This window comes from Ctenopharyngodon idella, chromosome 19 (genome assembly GCF_019924925.1).
Source record: "Ctenopharyngodon idella isolate HZGC_01 chromosome 19, HZGC01, whole genome shotgun sequence".
Lineage (NCBI taxonomy): Eukaryota > Metazoa > Chordata > Actinopteri > Cypriniformes > Xenocyprididae > Ctenopharyngodon > Ctenopharyngodon idella.
Window position 1 is genome coordinate 23818808 of NC_067238.1, and position 19163 is coordinate 23837970.

Here is a 19163-nt window from a genome sequence, read left to right on the forward strand (position 1 = left end):
CCAATAAGGAGCCACTGTTTTGACATAGAACCTGGAAGCTCTGTAAATGTAAATAGTGTACGAGAATGACATAAAAGAGAAGATATTGTTGATTAAAGTCATATTCTCAAAGTATTCTCGTCACTTCAAAACATTAATGTTGAACCACTGCAGTCACGTCGACTATTTTAGCGATGTCTTTAGTACCTTTCTGGACCTTGAAAGTGGTGGTTAAATTGCTGTCTATAGAGGAGTCAGATAGCCTACTTCTCAGATATCATCAAAAATATCTTAATTTGTGTTCCGAAGATGAACGAAGGTCTTATGAGTGTGGAACGACATGAGTGTGAGTAATTAATGACAGAATTTTCATTTTTGGGTGAACTAACCCTTTAAGTTGGTCTTTACAAGGCTCTGAGATGTTGATAGACCCTACCTCACTGTCTGGAGACACACTGTCCTGAAGCTCTGGAGTCATCGGAGGGGAGTGTAACTGTAGGACAATGATTGAAATGAGACCCATTAGTTAAAAACATATTTAATCAATTTAAACATACAGCAGCACCGAAAATAGCTCACTTCAGCTGACACATGCTAGTGTCAAGGACTGATTGATGCAAAAATGAAGCCACTCATTCATTACTTAAGAGTTACTGATTGAAATCAAATGTACAGTTCCTCTCCTAGCAAGAGCGGTTGTATATTTACAAAGAGAATCTATAACTGTGTCATTAATTAACAAAGTAAATCCTACAGTGGATCAATAACAGACACCTTGGCTGTTGGAGAAGAATATCAATCTCTGTCTCAGTCACCTCACTGACAGAGAGATTACAGTCAAGTGGGAAATTTGCTATATCCTCTTCAAGATTAATCCTGAGCAAATTTAGTGCCAAAATTTCAAGCCTGTTTTGACGAAGCCACCTCACCCAATGAACTTGAAGTATGTTTTGCTTTGATCATGATCACGCAAAATGAGTATCAGCAGCTAGCCAGATGTGCTTTGATATTGGTTTAATTAGCAAAGCAATTAATTTAATAGCCCATCTTTGTAGCTCCACAAAGACACCCCTGACCTCATCACAACTAACAAATGTCTCTTACAATAGGGCTTATCTGCTAATTCACTCTTGCCTTTGTCTCTGTCCAGCCCTCTATATTAATTAAAGTGCCTCTTCCATTGATTTGCCCATATAAGAAATGAATAATCATCAGCAGTGTTTAATGTCATCACACAGATCAGGATCATCACACAGTTCCAGTACTTCCTTATTCATGTAGATTGGAGTTGGACTTGCGTGACTGAAATAGCTGCCTGGAGGCGTTGCAAATATGGCCGCCGAGTGAACTGGCTTTCCTTGAAAGGGACTATACCCACAAACACCTGCGTAGATAACTGAGGTGGATCAGATTTTGCATAGTACTGAGGTTGTATGCAATAACTGGTGGGTAATTTCACTATTGATATCCATTTGTAGTGCCCTTCAGATTGAACACATACTTTCCCTTGAATACCCCAATGGCAGAATTCCTGTGAAGTTCACATACCCTGAGTGTGACAGGATGCTGACAGTACAGCCCGGGCACGAGGCAATGGCCTGTAGAGCTGCGCTCAATGGTGTCGATTAGTATTTGCTTTCACGCAGATGTCAGCATGTGCCCACGCATCCTTTGACAAGGCATCAGCACTAACAATAAAAGTCCTTCCCTTCAGCAGGAGACTTCTTGAGTGTTGATGTGCTGAAATCACAGCTTATCAAAGACAGCTGCCCTCAGTCCATCACGCTAGCAAAGTGACAGTGGCTCGAATGCATAATGACACACATGGTGCTCCACTCAAGCCAGGCTTGCGTGCTTCGCTCAAATAACCAAGCATACAGTCCACACAGTGAACTAATGAGGCAATGTGTCCAATGTGCGTACATGTGTTACAGCATGTGCTTGTCAGTTTGGCCGTCCCAGCTTTAACTGACGGATTTTCTTTTTAAACACAGACTGATGTACCTGTAAACACATGCTCTGCCGTCTCATTCATCATGAGGGTGAGCTGTCAGGCAGTGGACAGCTGGAACGCTCTGATCCCTATGCGCATATGTTAGCACAAAGATGTGACCGATAAGACGAATCACTGCTGCCCCATTACATGTCTACATCAGGCCACGGCGAAAGGGATATGGAATGACAGGCGTCAAGTTTAAACCCACAGTGTAGTAGGAGATAATAGAGTAAACAGCTGATTTTACTGAGTACTGGGGAGGACACTTTACCCCAAAGGGTTCAGGAAGTGACTCACCATCTGACTTCTACAGATTCACTAAAGCCCCTTTCCAGAGTGCCAGTGCCAGATCCAGTGGCCAATCTGGAACCATTACACACATTTCCACTGCAGAAAGGTTGGGAAAAATTGGCTGCACTGGCCCCTAAAATCTGCTGGTTTCGAATCAGGAACCATTGATGTCAGAAGCCCGAGGGCTGGGAAGTTTTTGAAACAACTCACTTTTGGCAAGTCTGATGCAAAGCAAAAATTTATTGCTTACTGTTACCATTGGTTCAGTTGGTGAACATCCTGTTCCTATATAAGTCGCGTCGCGCTTTATTTCTCAATCCAACTAAATTTTACAAATATCAAAAGTGCATACTGATTGCTTGATTTGAGTTTTATTCATTATAAATTCTGACTGAAGCATTTCTGATGTTAAAGTATATTCTCAAATCTTGTAAACAAAGACTCATAATGTAGCTCAGCTCAAGTCATTAGAAGCGTGAGTCAATTCTGTTTTTTAGATCTCTGGCCGAGCATGAGAACTAGCACCGTTTTTGGTGGAAAAGACATATAATTGATATTGTACAAGGACAAAGGAAGCAGAAATTCAGGGCAAAAAAACATGAAATGAGAACAACAAAAGGAGAGAGAGCGAGCAAAGGAGAGAGAGATTGACAGAGCGAGAGTGCATGAGGGAGTGATGAACAAAAGAGGTGAGGAGTGTCCTCGACTGACGACAATAACTGTGGCTGTAGTGGATGCTTACACCGTGTGCAGACATTGACTGCGGGCACAACAGCAGCCTGTCTGCTCTCCTCTACAGATGGCTTCATTTGTATGCTACAGGCGCACGTACGTATATCACCGTCAACCAGGGCACATATCCTAAAAGAATGTAATTAAACTGGAAACACACTGTTCTCTATTGTTCTCTTGAGGTCTCTAAGTTTAGCTTCACTAGAGAATGTTAGCGCAGTCCTTTTTTGGCTGTTTCTGAGATTATTCTTCTTTGTTCTGGATTATACGTATGAAGGGTCGCATCAATCCTGAGTTGGATGGAAAAGCTCGTGCTAAAGGAAGTGATTACTGCAGGAGAGCAAATGATACTGTTAACTCACTTTATAACACCTTAGTGAACCTTACAACAGTACTGTGGTGGTACCATGGTAATGGTATCCCATTATACATCAAAATGTATAATGGTACTGAATGATTACCATACTCATTTACCACGAGATTTACATGCTACCCCAGGGGTGTCCAATCAAGCTCATGGAAGGCCATTAATTGTTAGCGTCAACCCTAATTAAACACCTGAGCCAACTAATTAAGATTATCTTCATCTTTTTTCCATTTATGATGGGTAGCAACCAGCAATAAGGTGCAATACCGCCAACTACTGTGTTGGAGTGTCAACCAGTTAACCTGTCGCAAGATTATTTATGATATTTTCATACGTGTAGTATTAACACAATATCAATATTTCAATTTTTAAAAAGCATGGTTATCGTTAACACCTGTATATTGTGACTATTCCCTGCCATACGCTGTAGTAAGCGAAAAGTGGTACTGTAAATGTTATACAATGGATTCTTTACTATCCCATGAGGTCATGGGAGCGAATTCGTAAAAGGCGGGAAAGTGACATGACTGAAGTTGTAGTCACATGACAATGGTGGACGTAGTACGCCAGGACATCGCAAAGTATGTTTTTCATTAAATGTAGTTACATACTCTGACACTACGCAATTTTGGACGTAGCGACTAGAAATTATGTTTTATTAACAAAGTTAGGGAGGAACACGTTCAAATTATCTATCCAATCAACACGTCATTCCAATCAGCAATCAACACATCTACCCAATCAGCATGAGTGGAGGCCTATATGCAGTTGACTCACCTATGTTCTTGGAGAGTTTTCAGCATCCTACCACCACCCCGTCTCCTCACACTTGCCTGGTTACTATCTTAACCAGAGATACGGGGGGAGTACTCTGGGTTCGGGCCAAAATACAGAGCTCAGAGCCCTCTCCTCGGACAGCACGCCAAATACGCATACTACTTTACTCTATCTGATTATTTGTAAGTGTGAACTTGTGAAACTTCCAAGCAGGTATGTTAGAGATAAACCTGATAGGAAGGTCAAGAGAAGGATTGGACACTTCTAAGCTACCCCCAAGGTACCAGGGGTACCAACTTACTGGTACTTTGGTAAACATTACAGTAATGTGGATGCATGCATGGAACATTTTGTTACTTTTTTGTTAGAATTAACTCTACAGGACAAAAATGGTACTTTAATAAGGAAAACAGTTTGGTAGCCCTACCTGTCCATTTGGAATCTGCTGGTTGTCATTCTCATCCAGCACTTTGTCTGGTATGGGAGGTGGTTTTTCGTCCTCAGGATCTGCGAGATTCACAATGGCGGCAGAGCGCCTAGCCTCCAGGTCAGTGCTGTAGCGGCTCTTCTTGCTGAGATTGACGGAGGCATACTCGACACCATTGGGCAGCATGGTGTGGTCTGGTGTAGCAGGACTTGGGTGGCCGTTGAGAAGAGGTGCAGGTGGTTCCTCTGGGCTTAATGTACCGTTGGGTAGGCCAATGTCCTTGAGCTCTTTCACTGTCTCATACAGACAGTCCTCAACACTGACATCACGGGAGGCGTTTTCCTTCACCACTTCGTACGTGCCATCTGAGGCAACTTGAGCATTGGCCACAGCTGCTTGGAGGGTATCGGTAGGTGGAATGCTGGGTAATTCACGATCCTGGTGATACTTAGAGGATCTGATCTCTGATTGGCTGGACAGTATGTCTTCTGAAGGCTGGGGACTTGTGTCCATTGTGTCCGTGAGTACTGAGGACAAAGGTAAGGGGAAAGAGTGTGAATATCTGTTATAGTCAGTTGCAAACAGTGTCAGTGAGACTTTCGTGGAGAACTGTTACCTGTACCACTTGTTAGAGGCCCATTATGGGAGCTGCTGACTGCCAAGTCAGTGCCATGGCTTTCTACTGACTGACTACATGTTTCCTTTTCTGACACCTGCAGAGACATAGGATATAAATGTTACCTATGCACTATGTGTGAACTAAACTCTATTCATTGATGCAATCACCATTCAGACAGCATGCAAAATGAGGGTTGTCCTGCAAATGGGTTCAGATTTTGATTATTAGTTATAGTTACAGAGTCAATTCTAGTAATATTGCCTGAATGTAAAATGTGTTTGTCTCCATGTAACATAATTTGTCGTTTATGAGACGCTAGCATACATAGCTTAACTCTGTGAAACAGGTAGGAGTGCAAGAATTTAAATTTAAAAAATGGGTCATGGACCAAAAATGTTGAGAACCCCTGCTATAAAGAAACCAGAGACAAAGACACTTGGATCAAGCTCCTTGTTTTCATCTTTTAAATCATAGCAAAAACACTATGCAGTAGCACTATGGGACCACCTAGTGGCAGCCCATTGAAAATGCCTGTTGCCAGGGTAATGAAGACCTTCAGATACAGAAGGTTAAAGCTGAGAGCCACTCAGATTGTCACAGCAAGACAAAGACCCCATTTAACCTATCAGGCTGTGACAGACACCGCCATTTAAATGAAGCCCTCCTCAATATATCGACAGGCAAGATATACATTATCGTGCAAAGGTTAGACTTCAGATATCCATCAAAACTAAAGAGGATTACAGTGTTAACAGACAGATAATGTTAGGCAATTGCTTAAACATTTCACAATCGTTAATACTCACTTTATATAATAGAGGCGGTCTCAACCTTGAGGTCACAACCCCATTTGTTGATGCCAAAGCGGTTACTTAAAAAAAAGTTATTTCCTGACTACACCTATAAATATGTAGCTCCTCTTGAGCTTGAAAATAATGTAACGAATATCAGCTACAATGTGACCAGGGTGCAAAGCTGATTAAAACTGTAGTCTTTACAGCTGATTAAACTATGAACTGCTCCCTTTTAAATTAAAATAAATGAAGCACAATTAATTCAATGGCTTTTGTCTGTTTAAGGTTTGGGGTCGGTAAGATTTCTTTGTTTTTAAAGCAGTCTCTTATGCTCACCAGGGATGCACAGGAAAAACAGTAATACTGTGAAATATTATTACAATTTAAAATAACCTTTTATATTTTAATAGACATGTATTAATAATAAATGCATATTTTAAAACAAATGAAATTAAAATTTCTGTTTGAGGCAGTGCAATTGTTTGCACTCAGGTATTTGACATGCAAAGTATTTAAAAGACTTTGCTTTGGTTTATGCAAGTGGTGGTTTATCTCTTTTCCAATACGTGGCAGGATGCCCATTGAGTTTTATAGTTTATCCACCTCTTTTTCACAATTACATCCCTGTGCCCAAATGATTTGTTAAAGTTCTTGTTAAAGTCAACAACAATTAGACTGACTAAGTAATAAAATGTGTTGTTATTCCTCCTGTACTGTCTGTGGTCAAATTGACTCCAAATCAACTTTGACATCTCTTAAAAATATGCTAATTACATTTATTAGAAGAATTCATAAACATGCACATCTTGTGTTACAGAGTTTTCAAAATGCCTGTACACATTTTTTACCCAATCGGTGATGTCTGGAGGCATATTGACCCCACACAAAAACATTGCTGAAACAGGAGGGTTAAGAACTATGCCTGTAAAATCCAAAATGAGTCACAAACCAGAAAAGGTTGTGAACCCCTGATACACAGTAGTTTCTATTGTACTGTGTGCATAACCAACTACTGTCATTAAAGGATTAGTTCACTTTAAAATGAAAATTACCCCAAGCTTTACTCACCCTCAAGCCATCCTAGGTGTATATGACTTTCTCACAGTCGAAGATTTATTAATAAATATCCTGACGCATCCAAGCTTTATAATGGCAGTGAGCGGGATCAATGTATGAAGCTGAAGAATGTGCTTCCATCCACATCCATCCATCATAAACACTCCACACGGCTTCAGGGGGTTAATAAAGGCCTTCTGAAGTGAAGGGATGCGTTTGTGTAAAAAAAAAAAAAATCCATATTTAACAAGTTATGAAGTAAAATATCTAGCTTCCGGCAGACTGCCTTCCGTTTTCAAATTATGAAACAAACGGAACTGGCGTCTCGTAAGTTGAATAGGGAAGGTATAGGACGTAGCATAAGCTTTTTGAACTGCGAGAGGCGTTACACTTTCTTCGTGAGTAGAATGCGGAAGTCGGTCTGGCGGAAGCTAGATATTTTACTTTGTAACTTGTTAAATATGGATATTTTTTTTACACAATACCATTGCTTCGCTAACTTTATTAACCCCCCGGAGCCGTGTGGAGTACACGTTTATGATGGATGAATGTGGATGGAGACACTTTCTTCAGCTCATAACTCATTGATCCCGCTCACTGCCATTATAAATCTCAGATGCGTCAGGATATTTGTTAATATATCTCCGATTGTGTTCATCTGAAAGAATAAAGTCATATACACCTAGGATGGCTTGAAGGTAAGTAAAGCTTGGGGTAATTTTCATTTGAAAGTGAACTAATCCTTTAACATCATTTGCATAAGGACCACAGACATTTTCCAGCTTTCATAGTGCTGTTATTTTAGTGCACAGCATGCAAATGTAGTGTGTATAGTTAATGATAAAGTTGAGGTAAACAACCTGACGAACATTATAATAAACATAAAATCAACATCTGCTGTGAGGTGGCCCCATGTATGTGCTCCAGAAGCCTTCACAGTCAGTCAACATGCCATGAACACATGCTGGCAGCCCCTCTCATTTAATGACAGTTACAATGAACAATTCAAGCATAACACAATCCCACAGACCCTGCCTATACAGCTGTGTATGTGTATATGCATGTGTATGTGTGTTTTAGCAGTCAATTATGCCCTCAGTAGGTCACACTAATCTCCTGATTGCTAAACATCTCCTGAACTCTTGAACTCTTTCCTCAGATGATAATTTCACACAAGACACCCACTCAAACGCAGCAGACCCAAAGAGAAAGGCGACTCATGCATGAAGTTTCTCATCTCCCTGCGGCCAAACAAAAATGTTAATCTGTCTGCTTCATGCTTTCCTCCCACAAAACCCGGGCCTCACAATGACCGTCCATTCTCCTCTGCGTTCTCCCGACTTTACCAGGCCCTCAAGCACAGCGGTCACACATTCTCATGACTAAAACACTCTAAAGATGGTTCACGTAATCTTCGGACTCTGTTTAATTGAAAATGCCTTTTGAAATTAAAAAAGAGGACTGGTTCACAGGGACATTGTATAGCCACAATGAGGCAGCACAGGCTACAATCTCTTAGATGAAAAGCATCGTGGTAGCACGTGCTTACCCCATTCATCAGGTTTTCATGGTCTCCTGGCGGCCCCCCTTTTTTCTGCCTGTGGAGTCAGAGAGAGAGATTACTGAGAAATTTGAGAAAGCATTACTGAAAAATTTTGATTAAGTCTGTAGATTTGTGTACTGTGTACTCTGAATCTGTTGTGTGTTGCTTTGTCTTTGTACTGTAACATTCAACATCATATTCCAAGATGCAAACTAAGCCTTGTTCTAGACAACAAAACATTTAAAATCACATTTAATATAGTACTGAATCAAGGATTAAGCTTTATCTGCTCCAAAGTAAATCACCATTGGGAGTTTACTGCCGGTTATACGTTAAAATAAAAAAATATTTATATTAAATATTTTCTTACTATTATATAAAAATATTTAATAATATTGTAAGAATAATAAGAAGAAATATTATTATTATTTACAACTTATCTTCTCAAGAAATGCATGGCACGTTAATTAAATCTATGACATATAGGGATACTAAATATTAGTGACAGACTGATTTGTGAGCCAGGTCGATTTTTTAATTCTCTATTTTATTACCATTCTGATATAATAACTGAAAATCTAAATCCAAAAATCCAAAATATTTTTATTTATATTTTATAATGTATATATTATAATAATTATACAAAAAATATTTTTTTATTATTATTATTATTATTTTAAATAACAGTTGGTATTCAGAGTGTACCTTTTTTTTTTTTTTCAAATGATTTAGTGAATTTTCAGTAAATATTGTGTAAAATAAGAGTTTAATTTCTGTTTAATTTATAAAACTCATTTGCAGGTCCAAATGGACTTTTTTGTTAACATTTTCCATGCTGATTTGGGGAACAAAATCTGTGGAATCCTGCAGAATGGATTTATGGTCAGATTTATCCAAATGTGTTCAATGGAGATGAGACCATGACTCTAATATTAGTAGCTGAAAGCATATAAATTAAAAAACATAATTAAATTAGACAAAATATGTAATAAAGTGTGAAGGGGTGAGGGGATGTGTTGAATTTTGTGATTGATGGCATTCCAATTCTTTGGAACTTTCTGAAGGTGCAGATTCCATGTGATCCTGCTCATTTATCACGAAATTGTATTTTAGCTAATTTTAGCAATCCTGCTCTATAGACCATTTGGGTGCAAACTTCAATGATGTGTTTTGTGGGCGGAGCCTACCTGGTGGCAGAAAAAGACAGTTCTGCAGTAGCAGTTTAAGGAAGCCACAGAACAAAAGAAAAAAAAAGGTAACTTCGAGTTTAATTTCGAGTTCAACTCGATATTCTGCCTTTTTTCCCGCAGAAAATATATCCCGCAATTCTGTCTTTTTTTCCTCAGAATTGTGACATATAATCGCAATTGTGAATTATAAAGTCAGAATTGAGAAATGAAAAAAGTCAGAATTGTGAGAGAAAAATGTTATAGGTTCAAATGTTCTCTATTTAAGATTTTATAGGTTTAAATATTATTTAATTGTAACTGTAGGGCTAATACATTATGCCCCCTATGAACTGCATATGAGTATTATGTAGATCTATTGTTTACACTAAATACAGTCCAGTCTATCTATTTAACAGCTTGCAACCATAAAAGTCCGCATTTAGCTTCAAAGGGCGTCTTTGACTATGGTATTCTGTAAAAAAAAATTTGCATTCCAATTCTGACATCCAAAGGCACAACAATTTTTTCTCTTATTCCGTGGATCTTGCCCATTTTCCTCCAGTTGTTACCACTGTTTTTCTGCCACCACAATGCGCTTGCAACTGCAGTGACGTAACTGTGATGTCTGCTCCCAAATGGTCTATAAGTTCGGAACAACAATATTCATGAAAAAAAAAAAAAAATCACAATAAAAATGTCAAAGAAAACTAGTGTTTTAATGTTACTCACCCCTGGCAGCTTGCACACAGCAGCAGCAGGACCGAGAGCAGCAGGAAAGCCGTGAGTCCCGTGAGCGTGCCTACAAGTGCCAGCTCCCCTTTAGCCAGCACCACCGCCCCCGCGACCTGTGACCCCACGGCCCCTGACCCCATCATAGCACTCAGAGCAGGAGCCATTATACATCACAATGATGAGTCGCCTTCATCGACCAAATGCACCTCACAGCAGAGGCTGGACACAAAAATAGATAGAACCAGAGAGAAAGAATGGGGGAGGAGAGAAGAATAAAAACAGTTTGATGGTTTACCAAAAGACCTTTGCACTTGATAGAATCAGCAGGCCAAATCATCTTAATGAGAAATATCTGAAACCTTAATAGTTTTGTTCCAGATCCTGAGTCAGATTGTTGATATATCTAAGTGTGAAATTCTGTGAAATAACTGGATAGATAATCTCTGATCCAAATGACGTCATGGAAGAACTTGCAAGCATCCCTCACTGTGGTAGAATTCTTTGTCTCCATGAGCTTTGCAAATCAACAGCCACAAGGGGGCAGACTAGTGCAGATGCACGATCCTGTCATGCGGTACTGCAGTGAACTCAGCTCCTTCAGAACAAATGGCTCTTGGACTTTTCACTCAGTAACCTAAACATGTAGGCTAGTTTTATTTGACAGCAGTCCAAAAAGCCGAGCCAGATTAAACAGAGCTCTGGTCCAGGACGATGTGTGATGGTGGGCCCCACCTCCACAAGCTGAATAGACAGATAACAATCAAATGGCTGGCATCCCAGTGGAGACTGAGCCCTGGTCAGTGCTTCTGATCTTTTGTGAGAGAGGAGATGGACAGCTCAGCTGCCTCTCTCCGAGGGGTGAGTCTTTCCTCTCCACTCGCTCAAACTCTCCGATAAGAAACAGAAGAATGGAAAGCCACCCAAATTCACGAAGAGCATAAAGTTGGCATTCATTCTGAACAGCAAAGTTTTTATGTTGGAATTATTCAGTCTTTTGGCTGTTTTTGAATGCAAATACAATCATCCTACTCTTAAAAACCATAGTTAATGCATACCAGAAGAAGTACTGTAGGCTTGTATGAGATGAAAAAGCCAATTGTGCAACTCAAGAAACTATGCAAATGTGACTGAAGCGTAGGCATTTACACATTAACTGATTCTTAAACTAATTCGTAAATAATTGCTGTTTAACAGTGAGCAATGTCTCCTAAGCATTAGTTTCAGTAGTGTAGGTTTCATTTGAATGAAATATAAAAATATTTTTATAAAAATATTACTTATAACAGTTAATATTTCAATAATTTAACAACACATGTCCATGTTCATAGTTCTGATGCTGGCCAAAGCCACATGACACGCAGGTAAACAAATAAAATATTTAATCTTTTTAGTAAGTGTTTTTAATTTTCATTGTTTATTTAAATTGAGCTTTTATTTATTTTAGTTTTACATTTTTTATTTAATTAATTATTAGCTTTTCATCAACTCAAAAACTGTGAACCCCAGATTGGGAAACCTTGATCTATATCCCTGGTGATCATAATAATAATAATAAATATAGCTGCAAGCAGCAATTACGGGGTCAAGCCGAATAAGGGCAGAAAAGAAAATATTTGTGGACATCTGTGATCATGAGGTCAGGATAAATTACATCAGTTAAAGCACATATAACATAATAACATGGTTTATAACTTCTGAGCAGTAGGTGGCACTATGACAAAACTCTGCATGCACCCTCAAGTCATGCCTGTGATGATTTGTACCAAGTTTCGTGTCAATACACAAAAATTTTGCAAAGATACAGCCGCATATCCATTTTGCTGCATGCTCGCAGTCAAATTTGTTGACGCAGTATAAAACAACGGTTGGGTCTATCAAAATTCTTTTAATAACTTTTTGTCATGAGTGTCTATAGATGCTACATACAAAATTTCGTACAAATCGGACAAGTTTTGTAGGAGGAATTCAAAAAAGTAGGTTTTGAATAAAATTTAATATGGCGGACAGTAAGTATGGTAGAATATGGCAAATTTGTTATCGTAGGACTCAGCATAAGCCAACAAATCTAATGATGCAAGTTAAATGACAATATGTTGAATTTTTAATATAAGCATTTGCATAAATTTCATTATATCTCTTGATCACTAGGGGGCGCTGACCTAAAACTTTACAGATTTAAAATCCTAAAATCCTCTCAGAACATGGCCTCGATGAATCATACCAAGTTTTGTAACGACACGTTCATGTGTTTATAAAACACAGCATTTTACGACAAAATTCAAAATGGCCGACGCCCAAAATGGCCGACCAAAGAAAATTGGATATCGTTCAACTCGGTATGCCTCAAAGAATCTAAGGAGACCATCCTCCTGATTTTAGGACAACACATTCAGAAAGTTATAAGCAAAAATTACCATTTTTTCTATCTCAGCACCAGTAGGTGGCACTGTGACGATACTGTGCATGTACCCCCCAGTCATGCCTGTAATGACATATACTAAGTTTGGTGTCAATACACTAAATCATTGCAAAGATACAGCATCAAATCCATTTTTGCATGCTCGCCGTCAAATTTGTTTATGTGCTATATGAGAACGGATTGGCCAATAAAAAATATGCTTTTAATAACTTTTGCCTGGAGTGTGAGTAGATGCTACATACCAAATTTCGTGCAAATTGGACAAATGCTTTAGGAAGAGTTCGAAAAAGAAAATTCAAAATGGCAGAAAAATTTTCATAATGGAAATGACATCATAGGGTGCATTTGAATCAGCATAAGCAATGGAATCTGAGGGAAAAAATTTGTTTCTAAGACTTGCGCGTCAAAAGTTATGAGCATAAACATGAGTGAATCTTTGAACTGTTGGTGGCACTAGAGGGTTTGAGGTAGAGACTCCAAATTTGCTACGGTAACATTTCAGACTGTCCTCTATCTGTCTGCCAAATTTCATAACTTTTTACCATACAGTTCTATGGGCTGCCATAGACTCAAAAGCGGAAGAATAAGAATAAGAAAACTATCACAAAAACCTCACATATGAAAAATACATTTGGGAAAAAAAACATTTCCCAAAATTATGCACATTATTAAAACCAAGCCTTGCACATTTCTCAGTACCAAAAAAAAAGACAAACGAGTCCTACCTGAAGACTTGTTTGGCTCCGGTGATTGTTGCCTGCAGGGAAACAGAGAGAGCAGGCGATTAGATTCAGGAAGGGAGCTCTGCACATACTGTAGTACCAGACAGCACATTGTGCAGAACATCTTGACATGTGCAATCCTGAATTATCAAATAACCATAGTCAAACTTACAAATGCCTGACCATAAATCGCAATCAGTTACATAAAGTATCATATTAAGAAAAAACTATCACAGCAAGACGAAGCGACTCTTCAATGCAATGATAAATTCTGCATTCAGGGTCTAATGAAGTCAATGGATCATTGGTTCCCAGTAGCAGAGCACTTATGAGTCTCACAGCATGAACACCGGCTAAAATGCATGCGAGCACCAGCATGCAGCCCTACCAAATCCGTGTGTCTGTTTGAAGAACATGCACCAAGAACCTTTTCTAGATCCTCACAAACGTGCTCCAGAGTAACTATAGCAACCATGATCTGAAGATTTGTGCAATGATTTTCTCTAATGAATGTATTTAATGCCAAATCATGGATTATAACATGCAGATGAAGACAGATGGAAACCATAAAACGATTTGATTTTAGATTTTAAAGCTGTTTTTGGTGGTTGCTTACTAGCCCAAGTCCAAATTTCCCATCCCAAAGTCTCTGAAATATTTGTCTATGGGATTTTGGTAACCATTTCATTGTCCATCATCAATCATTCAGATATACAACCTTCTAAATACTACTACTAATAAAAAACTATTGCTTATGAAATAAGGGGCCCATTCTCACTGAAATGTTAAGACTGAAAAGTTCTTTGCAAAGAATGTTAGGATTGTGTGTTTCATGCCATATAAAATAAGGTACTGGAAAAGCCATTTAATTGGGGAATGTGTTTGGACAGGCTGTAGTCCCAGACCGAGGTGAGCAACTGTGGTTTTTGGCAAGCCATTGGTCACTTCTTTGCTAGATTCACTAAAAAACCTTCAAGATCCAGATCACCGGATCATGTTTTAGAACTACCTCCATCCGGAGCCTTTAATACACCATCAAATGAGATCCATATATCTACATTTGTGTATCCTGTGTCCATAAATCCGCAGCATCTGGCTCAGAATAGGAAAAAGGTGTGAAAAAAAAATGCCATACTGTACCTACATTGGCATATAGTTACTTTATAGTTACAGACAGCCATACCGCAAAGATTTTCCTCCCCAGGGGTCATAGAGAGGGCGGGATTTTGTGGAAAAGCACAGCTGGATTGCTGCTGAGAACACATCCGGTAAAAGATTCTCATGCAAACGCCAGCGGCAGCTCTTGAATAAATAATTGCACTGGAGCAGGAGTAATGCAATAAGGAATTTTGTGGATGCTCTGTTATTATAAGTTTTTCTGCTGACAGAAGCTTTGATAATAACTCATCTCCAGCAGAGGAAGGAGCTCGCTCTAAAAAAAGAACATTGTAATACTGCGGCATTTGTAACCCCTAATGGAAATCGCCTGCATTCTGTGTAGCCTAAAATGATGAAATATTTGCAGCAGGTGGTGGTTAGAATAATACAGTTTCTATAGGTGTCAATCAAGAGGCTATTATCTTATAAAACACCAACAGTTTCACAGCTTCTCTCTGGCCATGTTAGAGGAGAATGACACATTCGACATATGTCGCATTCTGGCTCTCTGCTGGACACGGGGGTGCATGTCGTCTGTCGTTACATTGCACTCGCTGTGACAGGAAGCTCAGTCTGCTTCAGGGCACTTTTAAGTGATTTAAACGAAGAGTTCACCAAAAATCAAGAACTGTGTCATAATTACTCACTTTTATGTCTTTCTAGACCCATATGGCTTTCTTTGGAACACATAAGGTGATTTTTTAATATTCTAGCCTATATAATGAAGGTGAATGAGGAATGAACTTGTCACAATGCTCTAAAATTTGCACTACATTTCAAGTTTTCCATCTGAAGTCATGCGATAGCTTTATGTAAGGAACAGACCATTGTTCACTAAAAATCTTGACATTTGCCAAGCTCATGAGTTCATGAAAGCAGTAGCAATTTCAAGTTCTTTTGAATAAAATCTTTTCAATGAATTGTGTGATCCAGTTCACAAATCGAGTCTAAATGATTAACACTGTTATTCAATAAGAATGAATTGAGATTAACACTTTTTTTTTTCAGCAAGAACGCATTAAATAGTTCAAAAGTGACAGTAAAGACATTTATGGTACAAAAGATTTGATTTCAAATAAATGCTGTTTTTTTTAACTTTCTATTCAATAAATGTAATTTAAAACATAACTTTATATATGAATTGTAGTATTTCACAATATTTCTGTATTTTTGATCAAATGAACGCAGCCTTGATCAAATCAAATCAAACTTTATTTATAAAGCACATTTAAAAAATAAAAAAAAACCTTATATCAGCCCGACATATAATGAGTTACAGTAGTCGAGTCATGTGGAAATAAAAGCGTGAATAACTGTTTCAAAGCTGTCCCTACTTAAAAGTGGTTTGACTTTGGCCAACCGGCGTAGGTGGTAAAATCTGGCGCTAACTATGCTATTGATTTGTTTGTCAAGTTTAAGACTACTGTCGAGATGGAATCCTTAATTTTCTAACGTTGGTTGTAAGGTATGGTGTGAGGTTGCCTAGACTGATAGAATTTCCATTTGAGAGCTCATTTGGACCAAATTGGATAATTTCTTTTTTATCGTCATTCAGTAACATAAAATTGTTTGTGAGCCACAGTTTATATTCGTGAAGACATGCCTCTAACTGAACAGAAAATTGGAATGAAAAATAAAACAGGTCTGCAATGACATGAGGGTTAGTAATTGATCGCACAATGTTAGATTTTGGCTTAACCAACCCTTTTAGACCCAACATAGCTCTCTTTTAAACGTAACACTGCAGCTAATGTGCAACAACATTCTGCAACATCCTCAGTTTCACAAAATGACCAATATGACAACAGTCAGGACACAGTTGTCCGCCCAACCCCCTCCTCATCACCAGACTGAGGCCAATTCATAGTGAGAGAAGGAGAGAATTCTGGCCATCTTGAGTCTGGATGCTACAAGGCCATGTGTCTGGGTGAAAACAGAGGGATAAGCGAAAGAGGACCGCCTGTTTTGAAGAATAAAACTGATCTTTACTGTATTCACATATTCCTATGAGACAAGGACAATGAAATAATACCCTTTACAGACAGCTAATGAACTGTGTAAGGTTTCATTAAGACCAGTCTTGAGGGCAGATGAACAGGAAGCAATTTCTTTGGGTCAATGGTTTGTCATCTGTGCCTTACAGCAACTGACTACCCAATCAGCAAGCTCGTAGTCGAACATGAGCCAGAGGGCCCTTCCAATTAAAACGGCCACATTTGATCAACTGACTTTGTGTCTCTATGGCAACCACACTCATCCCATGGGTTAATCAGCTGGCATGGAAATCGATCCCCTGATGGTTTGCATATAAAGAGAACTTGCAGCGGCATGTACTAATGCCCCCAATAGTAACAATCTGCGCGAAGGTCAGACGGCCTAGAACTGCTGCATCACCACAGAGAGGCTATAAAACACAAATCAGAGGAAGTGATTATTTGCTGAACTCGTCTACATATGACAGATAGGTTGAAAGTGTATGTTTGGATTGACATCCTTGTCTGAAATGTGACAGATGTTTAAAGAGGACATGTTTCTCTCGAAAAAGCCCATGAGTTATGAAACCACAGTCTCAGCTTCCCGTGCAGTGTGTTGGAGTGTGTATGCAACAGCTGTGCCTCTCTGTTCTCCCACAGACAGAGTGATGTCCCATTAAAGCCTGTCTCCGGAGACACTGTCATTTCCTACTGCACGTACCACAAGCCTGCCTTGACCTCCCTCAAATCTACACTCAGTTACCACACACAAAGATGCATCGACACAAGGTATGATGGGAATGGAATAATAATTTACTGATTATTGAGTAAATTATGTACTAGTACACTGTCTGCTGAAAAAAAAAATATACTAAATACTGGTTTGTTGGTCTTAAAGGGATAGTTCATGCAAAAATGAAAAATTTGTCATCATTTACTTACCCTCATATTGTTCCAAACCTGTATGAATTTCTTTCTTTTGTTGAACACAAAAGAAGATATTTTAAAGAATGTTGGGAACCACACACTTGATGGTAGCCATTGACTTCCATAGTATTTTTTGTCCTACTTTGGAAGTCAATGGCTACCATCAACTGTTTGATTACCAACATTCTTTAAAATATCTTCTTTTGTGTTCAGCAGAAGAAAGAAACTCATACAGGTTTGGAACAACTTGAGGGTGAGTAAGTGATAACAAAATTTTGGGGTGAACTATACCTTTAAGGGTGTGTTCTTTTGGTCCGGACCAAAAAAGAAAATGATACAATTAGTCCTGGTTCGCTTAGCAATGTCATTTTTAGCAGCGAATCTAAAGATAGGGGGAAAAAGAGGCTTTTATGACGTATATTTTGCGACTGAACTTTGAAAACATTGCTGTGTGCTGGGCTAAATGCGTTCGCTGTACAGTATGTGCGTACCTATAATGGAGCTGACAACTCGTGAAGAGATATTGAAATGTGTAAAGGAGTCAAAACAGTGGCAGGAATCCTTCCGTCACACACACAAACAAAGATCTGCGGTGAGGAGACGCGGTTCTGACGCCTGAACCGGACTGTGATGGGCAACATCGCGACTATGATGAGAAAAAACAGGTTTGCTTGAGCATTGTGTCCTTTTAGGGTCAAGTCTTGTGACATTATGTCCTGTTTTTGGTTCTGTTTTTCGGTCAGTCGAACCGCACCAGAGTTTGTTTTAATCGAACCAAATTTACCAAGTGTGTCCAGTTATCGTCTTGGCATTAAAATTTTTTTTCCCCAAAACATTTTTAAAATACTATTGAAATAATATACTTTTATAAGAATATATGGTTACACTAGTTTAAGGTGTCCTTGTTACAGTGTAATTATACATTTAAGTACTGAGTAATATTAATTAACAACATGTATTTACTATACGGTTAGGGTTAGTATTAATTTTGATCTGAATTTAATGTTTTCCGTCATTTAATAGCATGTTATTTAAAGCAAAATGTATTACAATTTAAATTTATATTAAATGTGCTAAGAAACATAGTCATAAAAGGGTACTCTCTATTAGTAAGCAATAAGGTACGAGAGGCTGTGCTGTATCGTGAATAAGTCACGGCTGAAGGGCATTGTTAGGCACGACGTGAAGTGGCAACTCCTTCAGCCGTGACTTATTCACAATACAGCACTAGCCTCGAGTACCTTATTGCTTTTATAAAATGGTTACCACACAATACAAATATTAAAGCCAGAAATATGTATCAATGCAACTTTCATGAAGTAAACTTTTTCTAAAAGCCTTCCTTCCGCCGGAAAAAATAGTCCCTGACCGTGAACAGCAACAGAAGTTACATTTTCTCGCCATTAGATGGCGGCAAAGACTGTCTTTACGAGTGTGTCAGTCAGTGGCGAAGACTTTTACATTGAAAAGACTGAATTGTTT

At 38.7% G+C, this 19163-nt stretch overlaps 1 protein-coding gene across 2 annotated transcripts in view; it reads right to left on the reverse strand.

Moving 5' to 3' along the window:
- pag1 (phosphoprotein membrane anchor with glycosphingolipid microdomains 1) overlaps nt 1-19163 on the reverse strand; it is a 55372-nt gene that overhangs the window by 3056 nt on the left and 33153 nt on the right. For both annotated transcript variants that reach the window (XM_051872476.1, XM_051872475.1), the window contains 6 exons: nt 13627-13658; nt 10480-10701; nt 8588-8636; nt 5186-5282; nt 4570-5096; nt 416-472 (listed from right to left, as the gene is read on the reverse strand). In XM_051872476.1, the coding sequence (XP_051728436.1) occupies nt 416-472; nt 4570-5096; nt 5186-5282; nt 8588-8636; nt 10480-10646 (897 nt within the window). In that variant the 5' untranslated portion in view covers nt 10647-10701; nt 13627-13658. The remainder of the gene's footprint in view (nt 1-415; nt 473-4569; nt 5097-5185; nt 5283-8587; nt 8637-10479; nt 10702-13626; nt 13659-19163) is intronic.